Source organism: Manis javanica, chromosome 2, assembly GCF_040802235.1.
Source record: "Manis javanica isolate MJ-LG chromosome 2, MJ_LKY, whole genome shotgun sequence".
Classification (NCBI taxonomy): domain Eukaryota; kingdom Metazoa; phylum Chordata; class Mammalia; order Pholidota; family Manidae; genus Manis; species Manis javanica.
Genome location: NC_133157.1, coordinates 85,748,441 through 85,768,977, shown reverse-complemented (window position 1 = coordinate 85,768,977; position 20,537 = coordinate 85,748,441). Strand labels below are relative to the sequence as shown.

Here is a 20,537-nt window from a genome sequence, read left to right as displayed (position 1 = left end):
AAATGGTAGGATTTTCCCTCTTCTTATGGCTGAGTAGTATTCCATTGTGTATATGTACCACATCTTCTTTATCCATTCATCTACCGATGGACATTTAGGTTGCTTCCAATTCTTGGCTATTGTAAATAGTGCTGCGATAAACATAGGGGTGCATCTGTCTTTCTCAAGCTTGATTGCTCTGTTCTTAGGGTAAATTCCTAGGAGTGGAATTCCTGGGTCAAATGGTAAGTCTGTTTTGAGCATTTTGATGAACCTCCATACTGCTTTCCACAATGGTTGAACTAATTTACAGTCCCACCAGCAGTGTAGGAGGGTTCCTCTTTCTCCACAGCCTCGCCAACATTTGTTGTTGTTTGTCTTTTGGATGGCAGCCATCCTTACTGGTGTGAGGTGATACCTCATTGTAGTTTCAATTTGCATTTCTCTGATAATTAGCGATGTGGAGCATCTTTTCATGTGTCTGTTGGCCATCTGTATTTCTTTTTTAGAGAACTGTCTGTTCAGTTCCTCTGCCCATTTTTTAATTGGATTATTTGATTTTTGTTTGTTGAGACGTGTGAGCTCTTTATATATTCTGAACGTCAAGCCTTTATCGGATGTGTCATTTTCAAATATATTCTCCCATACTGTAGGGTTCCTTTTTGTTCTATTGATGGTGTCTTTCACTGTACAGAAGCTTTTCAGCTTAATATAGTCCCACTTGCTCATTTTTGCTGTTGTTTTCCTTGCCTGGGGCGATATGTTCAAGAAGAGGTCACTCATGTTTATGTCTAAGAGGTTTTTGCCTACGTTTTTTTCCAAGAGTTTAATGATTTCATGACTTACATTCAGATCTTTGATCCATTTTGAGTTTACCTTTGTATATGGGGTTAGATAATGGTCCAGTTTCATTCTCCTACATGTAGCTGTCCAGTTTTGCCAACAGCATCTGTTGAAGAGACTGTCATTTTGCCATTGTATGTCCATGGCTCCTTTATCAAATATTAATTGACCATATATGTTTGGGTTAATTTCTGGAGTCTCTAATCTGTTCCACTGGTCTGTGGCTCTGTTCTTGTGCCAGTACCAAATTGTCTTGATTACTATGGCTTTGTAGTAGAGCTTGAAGTTGGGGAGTGAGATCCCCCCTACTTTATTCTTCTTTTTCAGGATTGTTTTGGCTATTCTGGGTCTTTGGTGTTTCCATATGAATTTTTGAATTATTTGTTCCAGTTCATTGAAGACTGTTGCTGGTAATTTGAGAGGGATTGCATCAAATCTGTATATTGCTTTGGGCAGGATGGCCATTTTGACGATATTAATTCTTCCTAGCCATGAGCATGGAATGAGTTTCCATTTGTTAGTGTCCCCTTTAATTTCTTTTAAGAGTGACTTGTAGTTTTCAGAGTATAGGTCTTTCACTTCTTTGGTTAGGTTTATTCCTAGGTATTTTATTCTTTTTGATGCAATGGTGAATGGAATTGTTTTCCTGATTTCTCTTTCTATTGGTTCATTGTTAGTGTATAGGAAAGCTACAGATTTCTGTGTGTTAATTTTGTATCCTGCAACTTTGCTGTATTCTGATATCAGTTCTAGTAGTTTTGGAGTGGAGTCTTTAGGGTTTTTTATGTACAATATCATATCATCTGCCAATAGTGACAGTGTAACTTCTTCTTTACCAATCTGGATTCCTTGTATTTCTTTGTTTTGTCTGATTGCTGTGGCTAGGACCTCCAGTACTATGTTAAATAACAGTGGGGAAAGTGGGCATCCCTGTCTAGTTCCCGATCTCAGAGGAAATGCTTTCAGCTTCTTGCTGTTCAGTATAATGCTGGCTGTGGGTTTATCATATATGGCCTTTATTATGTTGAGGTACTTGCCCTCTATTCCCATTTTGCTGAGAGTTTTTATCATGAATGGATGTTGAATTTTGTCAAATGCTTTTTCAGCATCTATGGAGATGATCATGTGGTTTTTGTCTTTCTTTTTGTTTATGTGGTGGATGATGTTGATGGATTTTCAAATGTTATACCATCCTTGCATCCCTGGGATGAATCCCACTTGGTCATGGTGTATGATCCTTTTGATGTATTTTTGAATTCAGTTTGCTAATATTTTGTTGAGTATTTTTGCATCTACGTTCATCAGGGATATTGGTCTGTAGTTTTCTTTTTTGGTGGGGTCTTTGCCTGGTTTTGGTATTAGGGTGATGTTGGCTTCATAGAATGAGTTTGGGAGTATTCCCTCCTCTTCTATTTTTTGGAACACTTTAAGGAGAATGGGTATTATGTCTTCTTTGTGTGTCTGATAAAATTCCTAGGTAAATCCGTCCAGCCCTGGGGTTTTGTTCTTGGGTAGTTTTTTGATTACCGTTTCAATTTCTTTGCTCGTAATTGGTTTGTTTAACTTTTGTGTTTCTTCCTTGGTCAGTCTTGGGAGGTTGTATTTTTCTAGGAAGTTGTTCATTTCTTCTAGCTTGTTGGCATATGGTTTTCATAGTAGTCTTTAATAACTCTTTGTATTTCTGTGGAGTGTGTCGTGATTTTTCCATTTTCATTTCTGATTCTGTTGATTTGTGTTGATTCTCTTTTTCTCTTAATAAGTTTGGCTAGAGGCTTATCTATTTTGTTTATTTTCTCAAAGAACCAGCTCTTGGTTTCTTTGATTTTTGCTATTGTTTTATTCTTCTCAATTTTGTTTTTTTCTTCTCTGATCTTTAATATGTCCCTCCTTCTGCTAACTTTAGGCCTCATTTGTTCTTCTTTTTCCAGTTTCGATAATTGTGATGTTAGACTATTCATTTGGGATTGTTCTTCCTTCTTCAAGTGCGCCTGGATCGCTATATACTTTCCTCTTAGGACTGCTTTCGCTGCATCCCACAGAAGTTGGGGCTTTGTGTTTTTGTTGTCATTTGTTTCTATATATTCCTTGATCTCTATTTTGATTTGTTCATTGATCCATTGATTATTTAGTAGCATGTTGTTAAGCCTCCATGTGTTTGTGAGCCTTTTTGTTTTCTTTGTAGAATTTATTTCTACTTTTATACCTTTCTGATCTGAAAAATTGGTTGGTAGAATTTCAATATTTTGGAATTTACTGAGGCTCTTTTTGTGAGCTAGTACGTGGTCTATTCTGGAGAATGTTCCATGTGGTCTTGAGAAGAATGTATATCCTGTTGCTTTTGGATGTAGAGTTCTATAGATGTCTATTAGGTCCATCTGTTCTGGTGTGTTGTGCAGTGCCTGTGTGTCCTTACTTATTTTCTGCCTGGTGGATCTATCCTTTGGGGTGAGTGGTGTGTTGAAGTCTCCTACAATGAATGCATTGCAGTCTATTTCCCTCTTTAGTTCTGTAAGTATTTGTTTCACATATGCTGGTGCTCCTGTGTTGGGTGCATATATATTTGGAATGGTTATATCCTCTTGTTGGACTGAGCCCTTTATCATTATGTAATGTCCTTCTTGATCTCTTATTACTTTCTTAGTTTTGAAGTCTATTTTGTCTGATATTAGTACTGCAAGTCCTGCTTTCTTCTCACTGTTGTTTGCCTGAAATATGTTTTTCCATCCCTTAACTTTTAGTCTGTGCATGTCTTTGGGTTTGAGGTGAGTTTCTTGTAAGCAGCATATAGATGGGTCTTTCTTTTTTATCCATTCTATTACTCTGTTTCTTTTGATTGGTGCATTAAGTCCATTTACATGTAGGGTGACTATTGAGAGATATGTACTTATTGCCATTGCAGGCTTTAGATTCGTGGTTACCAAAGGTTCAAGGTTAGCTTCTTTAGTATCTTACTGCCTAACTTCGCTCGCTTATTGAGCTTTTATATATACTGTCTGGAGATTCTTTTCTTCTCTGCCTTCTTATTCCTCCTCCTCCATTCTTCATATGTTGTGTGTTTTGTTCTGTGCTCTTTTTAGGAGTGCTCCCATCTAGAGCTGTCCCTGTAAGATGCCCTGTAGAGGTGGTTTGTGGGAAGCAAATTCCCTCAGCTTTTGCTTGTCTGGGAATTGTTTAATCCCTCCATCATATTTAAATGATAGTCGTGCTGGATACAGTATCCTTGGTTCAAGGCCCTTCTGTTTCATTGCATTAAATTTATCATGCCATTCTCTTCTGGCCTGTAGGGTTTCTGTCGAGATGTCTGATGTTAGCCTGATGGGTTTTCCTTTATAGGTGACCTTTTTCTCTCTAGCTACCTTTAAAACTCTTTCCTTGTCCTTGATTCTTGCCATTTTAATTATTATGTGTCTTAGTGTTGTCCTCCTTGGATCCTTTCTGTTGGGGGTTCTGTGTATTTCTGTGGTCTGTTCAATTATTTCCTCCCCAGTTTGGGGAAGTTTTCAGCAATTATTTCTTCAAAGAGACTTTCTATCCCTTTTCCTCTCTCTTCTTCTTCTCGTACCCCTATAATATGGATATTATTCCTTTTGGATTGGTCACATATTTCTCTTGGTATTGTTTCGTTCCTGGAGATCCTTTTATCTCTCTCTATGTCAGCTTCTATATGTTCCTGTTCTCTGGTTTCTATTCCTTCATTGGCCTCTTGCATCTTATCCATTCTGCTTATAAATCCTTCCAGGGTTTGTTTCACTTCTGTGATCTCCTTCCTGACATCTGTGATCTCCCTCTGGACTTCATCCCATTGCTCTTGAATTTTTCTCTGTATCTCATTCCATTGCTCTTGCATTTTTCCCTGCATCTCTGTCAGCATGTTCATGATTTTTATTTTGAATTCTTTTTCAGGAAGAGTGGTTAGGTCTGTCTCCTTCTCAGGTGTTGTCTCTGTGATCTTTGTCTGCCTGTAGTTTTGCCTTTTCATGGTGATAGAAATAGTTTGCTGAGCTGGTACGAGTGACAGCTGGAAGAGCTTTCCTTCTTATTGGTTTGTGGCCTTCCTCTCCTGAGAGAATAGTGACCTCTAGTGGCTTGTGCTTGGCAGCTGTGTGCAGACAGGGCTTCTGCTTCCTGCCCAGTTGCTATGGAGTTTATCTCTTCTGTTGCTGTGGGTGTGGCCTGGCTGGGGCTGCTCCTCCAAAATGGTGGAGCCCCATTGGAGGGGGAGTGGCCGGGAGGCTATTTATCTTCCGTAAGGGGCCTCTGTGCTCCCTGCTGCTCAGGGGGTTAGAGTGCCCAGAGGTCCCCAGATTCCCTGACTCTGGGTTAAGTGTCCTGTCCTGCCCCTTTAAGACTTTCAAAAAGCATTCTCCAAACCAAAACAACAACAGCAACAACGAAAGAGAAAAAAAAAATTAAATAGTTAAAAAAAAAAAAAAGGGAAAAACGCGTGATTTTCTTTGTCCTGAGGCACCCGTCTCAGGCACCCGCTCACCGGTCTTGCTGCCCTGTTTCCCTGGTATTGGGGTCCCTGTCCCTTTAAGGCTTCAAAAAGGCACTCGCCAAAAAAAAAAAACCGCTCCCATTTCTTTGTTCTCTGGCGTCGGCCTCAGGCACCCGCTCACCAGTCCTGCCCCCCTGTTTCCCTAGTATCCAGGACCCCACGCATGCACTGTGTCTGTGCTCTGGTCCGGAATGCTGGGGCTGGGTGTTCAGGAGTTCTGGGCTCCCTAACTCTCCTTGCTGACTCCTCTCCACCCGCCTGGAGCTGGGGGGAGGAGCGCTCGTGTCCCGCCGGGCCGGGGCTTGTATCTTACCCCCTTCACATGGCGCTGGGTTCTCGCAGGTGTGGATGAGGTCTGGATGTTGTCCTGTGTCCTCTGGTCTCTATTTTAGGAAGGGTTGTCTTTGTTATATTTTCATAGATATATGTGGTTTTGGGAGGAGATTTCCGCTGCTCTACTCACGCTGCCATCCTGGCTCCACCCCTTTTAGTTAGTTTTTAAAGATGCTATGTCACAGTTTATCAGCATCTATGGACTTTCATTAGATGGTTTACCACTTAGCTTAACAGACATTATAAATAATTTCCTGAGGAAATGCGGGTCAAAATAGGCGGTTTGGCTGGAAACACCGGATAGGCACCTTACCCTTGTAGAACAGAGGTGTGGTGTCTGTGAGTATGGTGGAGTAGCATCCTTGGCCTCAAACTGGTTGGGCCCCTCGTCCTGCCTCTTAGTGCAGGATGCTGGTGCCTAGCCCTGGGAGGTTGACTGCAGCCAGGCCCAGAGCATTACCACAAAGTCTGGGATGAACCTTCACTCCAGGCGCTCACAGAATCCGAGGGGCAGAGAGCTGGGACCTGCTGAGCTACCGGAACAGGGCCAGGGCTGTTTGGATGCTGTCATACTAAGAAATGTCTTGCTGTGTTTTGCAAGATGCCATCGGCTGGTGGCAGGATCATGGGGGAAGGGGAGCTGTAACCCTTCTCTACCTCATCTGTGGGAGGCTAATTACTGAACAGCCAAGTAGGCTTAGACCAGAGAAGGTCTTCACACTGACTGCCTCCCATGGGCCCAGCCGGTCAGGGTCCCAGTTGGCTCAGCCTTGCCCTGGGAAGGGCTCCCCGAGGGCCTGAGAGCCACAGTGCTGGCCTGTATGGAAAGCAGCCCACCTGGCCCCAAATGGGACTAGCCCCCTGCCTCCCAGCACCTCTCCTTAGCCCCCACAGCCACTAATCTGGCCCCCATTTCTATCATTTGTCATTTCAAGAATGCTGTATAAATGGTATCATACGCTTGAAGACTTTCTGGATTGGCCTTTTCAACTCAGCACCATTCTATGGAAGTTCATCTGGGCTGTTGTATCAGTAATTCTTCCTTTTTTGGCTGAGTAGAATCCATGATGTGCTGTTCCACAGTTTGTGTGACCATTCATCTGCTGAAGGACATCTAGGTTGTTTCCAATTTTTGGGAATACAAACAAAGCTGCTGTAAATATGTGTGTATAAGTTTTTGTGGGATGTAAGTTTCTATTTTCCTGGGATAAACATTCAGGCAAGCAATTGTTGGGTGGTATGGCAACTACACATTCAGTTTTTTAAGAAACTGCCAAACAGTTTCCCAGAGTGGCTGTACCATCCCACTTGCCATGTGTGAGTGGTTCCTTTTCTCCACATCCTTGTCGGCACTTGGTGTTTTCACTCTTTTTTATTTTAGCTGTTCTGATGGCTGTGTGCCGATGTCTCCTGGTGGCTCTAATTTGCATCTCCTTGATGGATAATGATGTTTATGTATGTATTTTCAATTCAAAGAGGTAAAAGAAGTATAAATAGGAAAAAGGCCATTGTCTCTTTTCCCAGATCATTCCTGTTAAAGATGAAAGTAACACAGGCATAAATCAGAAAGCACAAACAATACAGAAAATCACAGAGAGAGAAACAGTGGCCTGTCCCCACCTGGCCTTTATGTTGTCCCTCTCTACAAGGTCACTAGGGTTAAAAATATCTTGAGATTCCTCCCAGAAAAGGTAAAGAAAAACTACAGCTATACCCATATTTCTGTGTTGATAGTGTGGTAAAGATTGGCTATAGTAATGGACCCAACAGGAATCCAGAGACTTCAAAGAAATTGGGAGCTTTCTTGACTGGCCGCTAGCTCTGCCCAGGCTCCTTCAGTCTTGTTTTTCCTCTCCCATGTGGGCTTTGCTCTGCTCCTCAAGGTTGAAGCTGGTCGTGAACATGTCTGTGTCCTGTGGGCCCACTGACCGAACTCCATCCTGTGGCCAAACCCCGTGCAAGGAAGGCTGGGGGCCCTGTGCCTGGGCAGAAGAGGGGACAGGTGCTGGTGGCCCACTAGTGGTCTCCATCAGAATTTATACTTGTCTGTTTAGCTTATGCCCAGGTGGCACAAAAGAGATCCTACTTTACAGCCATGAGCCCTGCTCTAAACTTTGCTTTGCTTGTTTAATAATACAGCATGGAGATCTTGCTATAGATCAGATGTCCTGCATTCTTTTTAATGGTTTCAGGGTTATCCCACCCAGGGATGTAACATGTCTCTTTTATTGGCCTCTTAGGGATGGGCACTAAGGTTGATTTGTATTTTTATACATTATGTTTCAAGATGTACTTACACCTTTCAACATATACACATCTGAGTGTACATCCTCATCAGTGAGCTTGCTGGTTCAGGGGTACCACTGTCAAACTGTTCTCTGTAAGACTGAACCAGTTTTAGTCCATCTCATGTTATTACAAAACTTGATGTTTATATAATTTACAATATGTATCTAATATGTATTTAATGAACATTTTACTTGGCCAGAGAATGCTTGAAGCAAAATATACAGCTGAAGGTTGTGTGGTTTTAGTCCTCTGCATCTGTGCAGCTCTGGTGCCTGGGGGTGTGGGTGTGGGCACTGCTCGCAGCTCCAGTGTGGCAGACAAAGGCCACGTCCTCCTCAGGGCAGTGCTCTGGGCAGTTACAGGTAATGGTGCAGAGCTGGCCCTTGGACTGAAAACACCTGGCTAGCTCTGCCTCAGACCAGTCCAAGAAAAATAACCTCTTGCCCTGTTCTTGTATACATCACACATTTACTTAGCAATGTATCATGGCGTCTTGTGCCATTTCAGCAATGGTTAAATTACCCTAGTCTGAACTGCTCCAGCTTCACTCAGCTTATTCTCTTTCATCTTGCCTTAAATGAAAACAGCAGCTTTTAATTGTTTTTATGCTCCTCTGGATTCACTGCTTTATTCCTGTGTGGCTTGACTTCAACCTATAATTTCTCATCTGGGCTTTGAATATCCTGGGTTTGTTGCAGGGTGCTATGGTTGCATGTGTGTGAAAGAGAGAAATGTATTAAATAAGAAGGTATCTAATGCATAGGTGTGATTATGAAAAACGAGTAAGATGAGTACTGTGTCCCTTATCACCCAGCTTAGGAAACTGGGTATTACCAGTATCCTTGAGTCACATCACATGGGCACACACGCACACCTTTGAGTCTCCCCTCCCTGCCCCTACAGGCGTCAGCCTTATGGACATTGTGGTACTGATTTCCTTAAGAAACAAGTTCTATCACATATGTATGAATCCCTAAACAGGAGACCAGCCACACTGCTTGTTTTGAACTTAATGTAAATCGGTTCATATGTCTTCTGTGACCTGCTTCTTATTGATCAATATTATGCTTTGATCAATATTATGTCCTCATCCACGATGGCATGTGTAGAATATGGCTCACTCATTTTCAGTGCTGTATAGTGTTCCACGACAAAACTATGTCCCAGTTTATTATCCTTTCCCAGTTTATTATCCTTTCCTCTGCTGACAGATGTTGTTGTCATCTGTACTTCTGCTGAAGTCTTGTGCAACCTTGCAACATGCCCTGAGGTAGAATTGCCTGCTCACAGGCAAAGCATCGTTGACATCACTACATGATGCCAACTTGTTTCCCAAGTTTTGGTGTCAAGCTTATGCCAACCTCCTACACTGGATAGGAAAAAGTCACCTCTTTTAAAGCACTGTGTGATTTTGAAATGATTTATTTTCTCTTGAAAATACCATAACTCTAGACTTTAAAACTCTTCTCTGATATTTTCTGTCTTTCACAGAGCATGGTAGTATATTCATTTCTGAAATCTCAGAGACATTAGGGTTTTAGTGTAACTGTTGTGGCCATTTAGGCAAATAATTCAAAGGATTGGCCATATTTTATCTTTAGTATTGTAGTAACATAAATTCTCCAACAAAGATGCATGCTAGCACTTGTAAGGTTTTATTCAGCTTAGTAAGGAAAGATCTAGTAGGAAGGCACAAGAGCTGACTGAAAAATGTATGGATTTACATAGTCGGGAAAGGGGTTAATGCCAAAATATAAAATTCTTTGTCAGAATGTGTGCAATTATGGCCTTATTCATTGATAGAGTTAGGGGTAACCTTAGCTAACAAATAAACTGGAATGGCTAGAGGCAGCTGTAAAATAAGCATTTATAGACAAGAAAATTACATTTGGCAGCATGGGTGTTGTAAGACTTGGAATAGGTACACTTAATAGACAGCAAATGAGAGGGAAATGCCACACCTGCTACATTCACTGCCATCAGGATATAGGTATGGGTCTACCTGGCAGGCAAGCTGTACGTTTTTCTGTGTTCTTCCTTTCCCCATTCCTTCCCCCCCAATACCTTCCTCCTTATTTGTTAATCTAAGCCTCAGAGGGCCAGCATGAAAACATTAATCTCGCCATACATCTCCATCAGAGCTGTTGGTGTCAGGTACATTGTCCAGGAGTGATAATTTTGAAAGGAATCTTTTTTTTTCCTGAGCAGTAGGTCTCAAGAGTGAGCTTGAAATACTCAGTGAACAATGTTGTGAACAGATGTGCTATCATCCAGGCTTTGTTGTTCCACTTGTAGAGCATAGGCAATGTAGATTTAGCAAAATTCTTAAGGACCCTAGGATTTTAGGAATGGTAAATGAGCATTGGATTCTACTGAAAGTCACCAGCTACATTAGCTAACAAGAGAGTCAGCCTGTCCTTTGAAAGCAGGCATTGACTTCTTTCTCATTCTCTGTTGGAAGAAAATGACATGAAATCATATCACTCTCTTCCAACAGAAGCGCGTGTCTTCTCTATTGAAAATCTGTGGTTTAGCGTGGCCACGTTTGTGATCTTAGCTGCTCTGCTGGATGACTTGCGGCAGCTTCTGCGGCAGCCCTTACAGCTTCACCTGCAGTTTTACGTTATGGAGATGGCTTCCTACCTTCAACCTCATGAGCCAGCCTCCGCTAACTTCAGGCTTATCTTCTATAGACTCCTTATCTCTCTCAGCCTTCATAGACTTGAAGACAGTGAGGGCCTTGCTCTGGATCAGGCTTTGGCTTAAGGGAATATTGTGGCTGGTTTGATCATCTACCCAGACCACTAAAACTCTCTTCATATCAACCATAAACTATTTTGCTTTCTTATCATTAGGGTGTGAACTGGAGCAGCACTTTCAGTTTATGTCTAGAACTTCTGCTTTGCTTTCACTGCTTGGCTAACTGTTTGGCACAGGAGGTCCGGCTCTCGGCCTGCCTTAGTTTCAACATGCTTTTCTCACTGAGATGCATCATGTGTTAACTGTTGATATAAAGTGAGAGTTATGCTGCTCTTCCTTTCACTTGAACCCTAGTGACATTCACTGTAGGGTCACTGATCTGCCTGACTGCAAAACTGTTTTGTTTCAAGGAATAGGGAGGCCCGAGGTGAGAGAGATGGGGGAATGGCTGGTGGGTGGAGCCGGCAGGACACACAACATTTATTGATTCAGTTCACTGTCTTCCATGGGCATGGTTGGTGGGGCCCCAAACAATTACAATAGTAATGTCAAAGATCAGTGATCACAGATCACCATAACATAATAATAATGAAAAGTTTGAAATATTACAAGGATTTCCAAAATGTGACCCAGAGACACAAAGTAAGCAAAATGCTGTTGGAAAAATGGCACCAATAGGTTACCACAGGGTTGCCACATACTTCCTAACTTGTAAAAAAATGCAGGGTCTGTGCAAAGCGAAGTACAATATGCCTGTGTTTCACATTCTGGGGGATATTTCCAAAATTTACCCTAAACCCAAGGCTACATTATTTACCTCTTTTGTGCATTTTTAAGATCTTACATGAAATTTTACCAAAGTCCTTCTTACTATACATTATTATTTAATATTAGCTTGTGTTCCTCCCCCATCACACTGACATTAGGCATTTTTCAGCTGATTAACTCTTATTCCTCTACCATGTGCTATTAACAGCCAACACAACACACCAGCATACTGAAGTATACACTATCCACTGTGTGTGTGTGTATGTGTGTGTTTATCTCTTGAGGGATAAAAGCTTCTGTTTTTTTTATTAAGGTATGATTGATATACACTCTTATGAAGGTTTCATATGAAAAAACAATGTGGTTACTACATTTACCCATATTATCAAGTCCCCACCCATACCCCAATGCAGTCACTGTCCATCAGTGCAGTAAGATGCCACAGATTCACGATGTGCCTTCTCTGTGCTACACTGTTCTCTCCGTGATCCCCCACACCATGGGTATTAAACATAATACCACTCAGACCCCTTCTCCCTCCCTCCTCACCCGCCCTCCCACAACTCTCCCCTTTGGTAACCACTAGTTCATTCTTGGAGTCTCTGAGTCTGCTGCTGTTTTGTTCCTTCAGTTTTGCTTCACCCCAAAAGCAAATAACCCGATTAACAAATGGGCAGAGGATATGAAGAGACAGTTCTCCAAAGAAGAAATTCAGATGGCCAACAGACAGATGAAAAGATGCTCCACATCACTAATAATCAGGGAAATGCAAATTAAAACCACAATGAGATATCACCTCACACCAGTAAGGATGGCCAACATGGAAAAGACTAAGAACAACAAATGCTGGCGAGGATGCAGAGAAAGGGGAACCCTCCTACACTGCTGGTGGGAATGTAAGCTAGTTCAACCATTGTGGAAAGCAATATGAAGGTTCCTCAAAAAACTAAAGATAGAAATACCATTTGACCTGGGAATCCCACTCCTTGGAATTTACCCAAAGACTACAACTTCTCAGATTCAAAAAGACATATGCACCCCTATGTTTATCGCAGCACTTTTTACAATAGCCAAGAAATGGCAGCAACCTAAGTGTCCAATAGCAGATGAAGAGATAAAGAAGATGTGGTACATATACACAATGGAATACTATTCAGGCATAAACAAGAAACAAATCCTACCATTTGCACGAGCATGGATGGAACTGGAGGACATTATGCTCAGTGAAATAAGCCAGGTGGAGAAAGACAAGTGCCAAATGATTTCCCTCATTTGTGGAGTAAAGCAATGAAGCAAAACTGAAGGGATAAAAGCTTCTTAAAAAACTTCTCTGATGTCTGTTTTTCCTGTCTCTTTGGTGATTTGTAGCTCAGGCAGAACACAAAAACTGTACCAGTAGTGCAGACCGGTTTTAAAACTTTGTGTCGAGTAGTAGAATGAGCTGTGAGAAACAGGTTCAAATCATAGATGTCAGTTACTGTTTCAACTTGCATATCTCATTTAAAATCTATGAGTTTTAGTTTCCTCATCGATCAGTAACATAATGTGATTTGCTTCATAGAGCTGTTGTCAACTTAACTGGGTTAATGTTCATAAAATGTTGAGCGCTCTGTAGGTTACATTTATCTAACTTGGATTATGTGAACTTCGAATTGTGGGATATAGATACATTAATATTGCCACTGTATGCATGAAATTTAAAGGCTGCCCATCTTTTTTATGACTGGGTATATTGTTGGTTCTTATCTTGTTACATGATAACTTAAACTGATAAATGGAAATATCTCTTGTTCTTTTGTTAGTATCCTATCAAATTTACTATTGGTTATGTACAATAGTTGTTTTCTCAAGATAAAAGAAAAAAAGCCTCAGAGAGCTGGGTTGTCACCCATCCACAAGGTGTCCCTCAGTCAAGGGCCCGAATGACAGTGGGATTCCCTCTGTCATCTTCTTTGCTTCCATTCCCGTCCCACACTCCCCTTCCTCCCATACACAGACTTTCTAGTATCTTTGATGTGTATCTTTTTATTTGTATGTTTTTCTAATAAAATATTTATTGCTTTATGAGTATCTTCATTTATGGAAATGTTTTACTAATCTGGATACAGAACTGGTCTTTCTATATTTAGTTTGGGGAAAAAATGGCTATTGTTCTTGTAACTTATTTTTTTACAAAAGGCACAGATTTGCCTTTACTATCCTTTAATCAAATTCAGTGCTCAGTGACCCAGTGTGAGGCAAATTAGGGAGGCCTTGTGTTGATAGGGAGGAGCCGCTGGGTGGAAAGGGTAGGGCTGGGACCAGGGCAAGGCACGCGTGCTGACCACCAACCTGAGAGCAAGGACTTCCTTAAATTTTGCCCATGAGAATACCAAGGGGCCGAGCTGAGTAACTTGTGCCCACAGGTGTAAGAGGTGGAAGCAGGAATTGAACCTAGGTATTTAATTCTAGAGATTCTTCTTTCCATAATAATTTAATTCACAATGGTAACAAATAAGTGTAACATAACAGTGGCAGGAGCAGCAAGTCCAACCAGATCCCTCCTTTTTCTTCCACGGTATGGTGCTGCAGCCAGTTCACGACTGCCCAGCTAGGGCTTTTCACAGCCTCCCTTCTATCCAGATAGGGCCATGTAACTAATTTTGCCAATGAAATCAAGCAGAAATGATGGGTGTCCTTTCCTGGCCAAGTGGTTTTGGGAGGGGATATGTCTTCTCAACCTTGTACTGGTTGTATATCAACACCCAAGCAATCTTAGAAAACCGGGGTTGACTGTGGCAAAGCCTTTCTCAGTCAAGGGCCTGAATGTTTTTGTGGAATCGAGTTTATTATACAAGACAAAAAAATGAACTTCATTGTGTTAAGATACTGAAATTTTGGAATTATTATAGGAGCTAATGTTATCTTACCTAATGCAAACTAGGAGAGATATCCAAGATTTATCTGAATAAACTTCTAAAAGTCTTTAGAAAACACATGAGATCTGAATAAATGGATATCATATTTATGGAGGAGATTAACTGATTGCTACAAAGACTATTATATTGTAAAATATTATTTCCCCTAAGTAGCTCTAATTTTGATGTATTACTTGACCTGTTTAATCACTTACTTATCACTCATTAAACTAAGAAGATAAAAATAATTTGAAAGAAGATAATATATGATAGAGACTTTCTCTAGCAAACTGATCAGATATCAAAGCCTATTTTAAGATTATGACTAAGTTAGAAGTGGGGCTAACATAGCAACTGACAAACAGGTCAGTGAAATAGAACAAATCAGACACAGTGCACATGAGGGTTGGGCGTGTGATTGAGCATTTTACCTCAGGAAGGAATGAAAAAATGGAAAAAGGTGGGCACAAGTGGTTGGCCATTTTGAAAACAACAGTGGTAGATGATTTCAAGCTCATGCTGTTTTCAAAAACCAACAAACAGAAATAAATTACAAAATGTTATAGGAAAATGTATTTATATCCTCGGAGCTAGGGAACATCATAAAGGACATTTTTTGAAAAAACGTAAGGAAGATATTCACAAACTTGATAACAATAAATTAATATGTAATGTATGGCAAGGAGAAAATACTACATATAATAGGCAGATAATTAATATCCAGAATATGCTAAAAAAACTCTTATAAATTTATAAGAAATTTTTAAGAAGATTAATTACCCAGTAGAAGAATGGCAAGGAAATACTCTGGTTATTCACACGTAAACATACAAAAGGATACTCAACTCCAATGATAACTAAAAAAAATGCAAATTAAAATAATAAAGGGATGTAATTTTTTAAACATCAGGATGGAAAAAGTTGAACAAGGTTGCTCATATGAAATGTTGGCCAGAGTGTGTGGGGGAAATAATAGCTATATTATATAATAGCTGTATTTTTATGGTGCAGTTGTAAGGGAGGGCACTTTGGCAATAATGTTAAAATTTGAAGAGCATATACCTTTTGACACGACGATTACACAAAGATGCCCCAATTCACCTTTAAAACAGGCTGTGGGTAAAATCGTAACATTCTAGAGTCTCTCTCCTGGCTTTGGTTCATTTGCATATCCTCAGGGGTGGAGACAAGTTCATCACCACGTCAGTGGGTAATTACCTGGGCAAGGGCGGGCGTGTCTAAACCTGAGAGGTTAAGGGGAGGGGCTGGCTGGCTGCTTCTGGAGCACCGGGGGGGAAGAGTGATGTGCTGGACCGCAGTTTTTAAGCAATAAACGGGTTTTAAGCTTTATTTCTCCCTTTGACTGATTTCGGTTTTTAGAGGTATTTTGCCCCGGAATTTCATTTCCCCGGACTTAACTCAGGCCTTCCCTGTCTTTTTCTGTTTTCCCACCCGCACCCCCAGCTGGCAAGGCAAGGGCTCAACGTGGTGCTCATCAGCCGGACACTGGAAAAACTTCAGGCCGTGGCCGCGGAGATCGGTGAGTGAAATAAGGGGATGTCTGTGGAGCCCACCCACCAAACCTGCCCCTGTCCTGCCTGGGGGGGGCCTCGTCAGCATCCCTAGGTCGCTCCCTGGAGCCTGGGGCACCGGGCCTCTGCGGGGACCTCAGTTCACAATTAAGCGCGGGCGTGAACGGTTCCAGTCGGCCCACGAGCCTCCGGGCAGGTGAAACAGGAGGGGCTCACGCACAGCAGTCCCTTGGCTCTGGTCCCCTGTCTTCCGCCCCAGGATCAGCCCTCCCCCGCCTAGAGGCCCCAGCTCTGTGGTGCTTCTGCCTCCCCCTACAGAAGCAGGACCTGTCTGGAATGTCACTTCCCAGCATCTGTGCTCTTACCCTTGCGGGAGGGTGAGGGCCGATGCCTCAGGGGGCTGTCAGACTTATAAGAAGGACTTGACCCAGGGCTGCCACGTAGGGTTCTGAAGGTTCCACACTGTATAACCCCATGAGACAGCGTTTATGGTACAACGTTTTATTATGATCCACTCTGAAGTGTTCTTAGTTAATAATGACCACAGTGTCCCTCTCTGGGTACTTAAATTTAATAATGAATTATTAATTTAGTAATTAATAAACTCCTTAACTCAAAGCAGCAAGTCTTTGGTTATGAAAAATAGACTGTGGCAGGCTGTCTAGGGGACAGCCTTGGGTCCCTGAGGGAGATTTGGGGCAGCAGGCAGATGTGGAAGCCACAGGGCTGAGCAGTCACGCGGTGGAGGCTCAGTGCCCTTGGACCAATGAATTCTGGTTTTGTTCTGTGTCTGGATATCAGAAGTAACTCGGGCCAGGACTGGGACATTCTTCAGTGTTTGCCTCATGATACTAACAGTGCTTTCCATTCTCCTCTTGAGAAGCAAGTATTGTCTTTGGACTAAAACATCCCCTACCCTCAAACTGTGCCTCAGATCACTTGCCCCTGGGAAGTCAGGTCTAACTTCTCAGCTGAGCCACAGTGGCTGGTGAGCTCCACCTGGTGCGGGCCTGTCTGCCTGAAAACTGCCAGAGAACAAATCCACAGAGAATTGTGGAGGCATCAGAGTGGGTTGCCTTTGGGCAGATACTCAGCTTCCCTGAGCCTTCACGTTTGCTTCTGGAAAATGGGGATAATATCTACTTGGCAAGGGTGTCGAGAGGATTAAAGCAAGATAGTGTGTATGTAGATGCTTTCCGAAGGCTGAAATGCTGTGTTTTTGCTGAGGGGACCCAACACTGGCTGGGCAGCGCAGCCCACTTTGCTCTTACAGACCAAGGCCAGCGGTCTTGAACATGCACCCTAGTGCCCTGGGGTGCGTGTAAAAGCAAATCACTGGGCTCCCTCCCTGGGTTTCTGGTTCAGGAGGTTTGGGGTGGAGCCTGAAAATCAGTTTCCAACAAGTTCCCAGGGATATGCATGCTGTGGTCTGTGGACCCCACTTTGAGAATCACCTCATTAAATCTGTTTTAGTGCATATACTTGCCACTATAGTAACTCTTACAAACACACAGGAAAACGGTCATTCACAGGTCTTTCAGCACAGCCCAGCATTTATCTGGGCTATTTCTTGTTCCTAACTGGGGTGGTGGGCTTGTTCCTTTAATGTCACCTCTGGTGGTGCAGGAACACTGTGGTGCGTCACGGGCAAACAGTGATCTGGACCCTTGTTCATTAAAAACAACTTGTCTGTAACGCAGAGCGTTCTACAGGGAGTAGTGTGAAGATCATACAAGCAGATTTTACCAAAGGCAACATCTATGGGCACATTAAAGAAAAACTTGAAGGCTTAGAAATTGGAATTTTAGGTAAGTAAGTTGTGAAATGCACACCTTGTAAGTGAAACAGTTATCTTAGTGACACCTGATTATTCCATAGTAGCTTAAATTTAGCCCATGGTTGTATTTTAAGCAGTAGCATTAAACTGAATATTAAAGCCTAATTCTTCACGAGGCACATTGGATTAATACATTTATATAGGGTTTTGGAATATAATAAATTTAGACATTTCAATTTTTCTAGCCATATTTTCTAGTATTAAAATAAATTTTCATTTACCAATTATGTTATGTAGCAGGAAGAGGCAATCTCAGAAACATTGGTTTAAAGGAATTAGTTTAACAGATGAACATTTCTGTGATTGATCCATGAAACAGCAGTTCAGTATGATTGTCTGAAGGTTGACTCTTTTTCTTACTGAGAAGAGAGACAATATTTTTTCTGTGATGAATTATAGACAGAATATTTGATAACCTCATACATAGTACAGTGTTTGTATCATAGTAGAAGGAAGATTTTAATTTCTAAACTTTATGCTGAATTTTTAAAAAATTACATTTTTTACTAATAAAATGTTAAATACATTATTGCATAAAAGGTGGAAAGAATAGATGAGCACTAATAAAAGAACTATGGATTTCTTAAACTCCTGACAGCCTGAGAGAGCATTTTGGTACAAAACCTTCCAGACACATTTACGCATATTTTCAAAACTGGGATTAAATTTGCATACTGTTTCATAACCCTCTTTAAGAATCATACATCACAAATGTGTTCCATGTCCTTACACTTTGAAGCAGCCATGATTTTGGATGGTGCCTTGCGTCCCACCATATGGCCACCCCACGATTTATTTCATGTGCTTCTCGTCATCTGACAACTATGTTTTCCCTTCCAGTGTCCTCACTGTTATCAAATCATGTTGCAATGAGCAACCTTGCATATATATCTTTTTATATGTGTTTCATGAGGAAAACTTCCCAAGAGAAGAATTTCTGGGTTGCGGATGAACATTTTTAAAGATTTCAATAAACGTGCCACTGGCTCTTCTGACATCTTTGTTTTGGCTCTTTGTCAGTCAACAATGTTGGAATGCTTCCAAATTTTCTGCCGAGCTGCTTCCTTAATACATCGGAGGAAATTCAGGTAGGCCTGAGCTCTTCTCTGGGGGGCGGTTTCCTCTCACCAGCTCACCACTGGAGCCTGGGTGGGGGGAGTGGGAGCAGGTCTGGCCGAAACCCCATATTCCAGGTGGATGTCTGGAGGACTCCCCTTCATCTGAGTGTCTGACACACGGTCGAGGGAGCCACTTTCATGATCATCTCCAGGATAAAGGTGTCTTCCCCTCCTCTGCATGTCAAAACTTCCTGCCCACTGTCCCATTCCTTTGGGACTCTACTTTGCTAAGACTAGGGGTAATTCTGCTTAATAAATTCATAGCTGTGGGTATAAACGGGAGAAGGCCAGCTCTTTGGTTTTCTTTGTCTCCCCAGTAATAAAATTTGTTCACCTTTTAGTGTGAGGGTTGCCCATGATATGAACTCTGAGTTGTGAGTGTAGCAAGCATGACTCAGGCCCATGGCTGCCATTGCTGGTTAGGAGTGACTTTGTCATGCATGTAGCAGTCCTTGAAGGCCCTAATTGTTGGCTTTTATTTGGCCCTAACCTTTGAAGTCATGGAGTTATACTGATTCTGAACGGGCTCTCATGCTTCTGCTCCCTTGTCTCATAGGCATTCCTAGGATCCTGTTCAGGCATGCAGTCTGCTGCATGGGCACATAATGCCTGAGAGCCTGGACATCGCTGTGATCCTTGCCAAACCCCACTCCCCACCCTTGCTTGGCCATGTGTCCAACCCCCGAGGTCCCTGGGTCTGGCTAGAGTCTGTGTCTTTCCATGAAGTGGGTTCCGTTCTTGCTTCTCTTCCTCTGTGCACGTCTCTTCTTTCCTATCTGCCTGTCTTGGGTGACTCTAGTAGTTTCTTTATCTGCCCTCTGTTGCCCAGAATCTCACCCTTGTATTATACAACCACCTGCCTTTCCATTCTCTGGCTATTGGCTTCTAGCCCCACGAATGCTCACCTCTCCTCCCTAATCTGGAAATGAAACATCTCCCTTTGAAAAATTATTTGTATTCCTCCCTAAATTTTCAAGGAAACAATTAACTTCTGTTCAAGATCACATTCTTATAGAATCGTAACGAATGCCAGAAATTTCTTGATTCTACTGCACACACTTGCTGAGTCCATTAGGAGCTGAATCTGCAGGCTCTGAGGGGCAGCACGCAGACTGGCTTTGCCCACTTTTTGGTTTTTTTTAGCCCTTACTACTTCTCAAGAGAATTTTCCAGTGGTCTGGCTGATTCATGGTTGTGATTGTTTATTACAGAGCCTCATCCATTGTAACATCACCGCAGGAGTGAAGGTATGTGTCCAGTATATGTGCTAAATGCATTAACATGAAGGCACTGTTGCAACTTGTAACTCAGGATAAATGCCATTCCGTGGACAAGCAGGCTTCTTTGAAGTTGAACCACACTTGACTGAGAGGCGATGGAGTGGTCTTTTAATCATCTTACTCTGTTCTCATCAAGAAAACACAGTGACAGATTCATTACCCCTAATATCTGACTTCTGTTTCTCCCTTCAGTTTGTCACATGTCAGAACATAATAGGTATAATGATACTGAAACATACTCAGATTCTAAGGCAGATTTCAAAAAACACGAGGTCACACCTTCCTCCAGCTCAGCCTGTGTAAATAGAGCAGGGCTCACTCTGTTTGGAAACATGATGGAGGGCACAGCTTAGATTTTCTGGACTTCTGATGTTTAATAAATATTTGTTGAACTGAAGTTCAAGTTCAAATGTATTCTGATCCCTGCTAAGCTACTAGTTATTGGACAGTGCTGGGCATGCTA

At 42.0% G+C, this 20,537-nt stretch overlaps 1 protein-coding gene across 1 annotated transcript in view; it reads left to right on the top strand.

Annotated features, from left to right (window-relative positions):
- The window catches only part of HSD17B3 (hydroxysteroid 17-beta dehydrogenase 3), a 44,693-nt gene that overhangs the window by 12,384 nt on the left and 11,772 nt on the right, over positions 1 to 20,537 (top strand). Inside the window, exons 3-6 of the mRNA XM_036991103.2 lie at positions 15,772 to 15,847; positions 17,540 to 17,647; positions 18,697 to 18,764; positions 20,006 to 20,041. Of these exons, the coding sequence (XP_036846998.1) occupies positions 15,772 to 15,847; positions 17,540 to 17,647; positions 18,697 to 18,764; positions 20,006 to 20,041 (288 nt within the window). The remainder of the gene's footprint in view (positions 1 to 15,771; positions 15,848 to 17,539; positions 17,648 to 18,696; positions 18,765 to 20,005; positions 20,042 to 20,537) is intronic.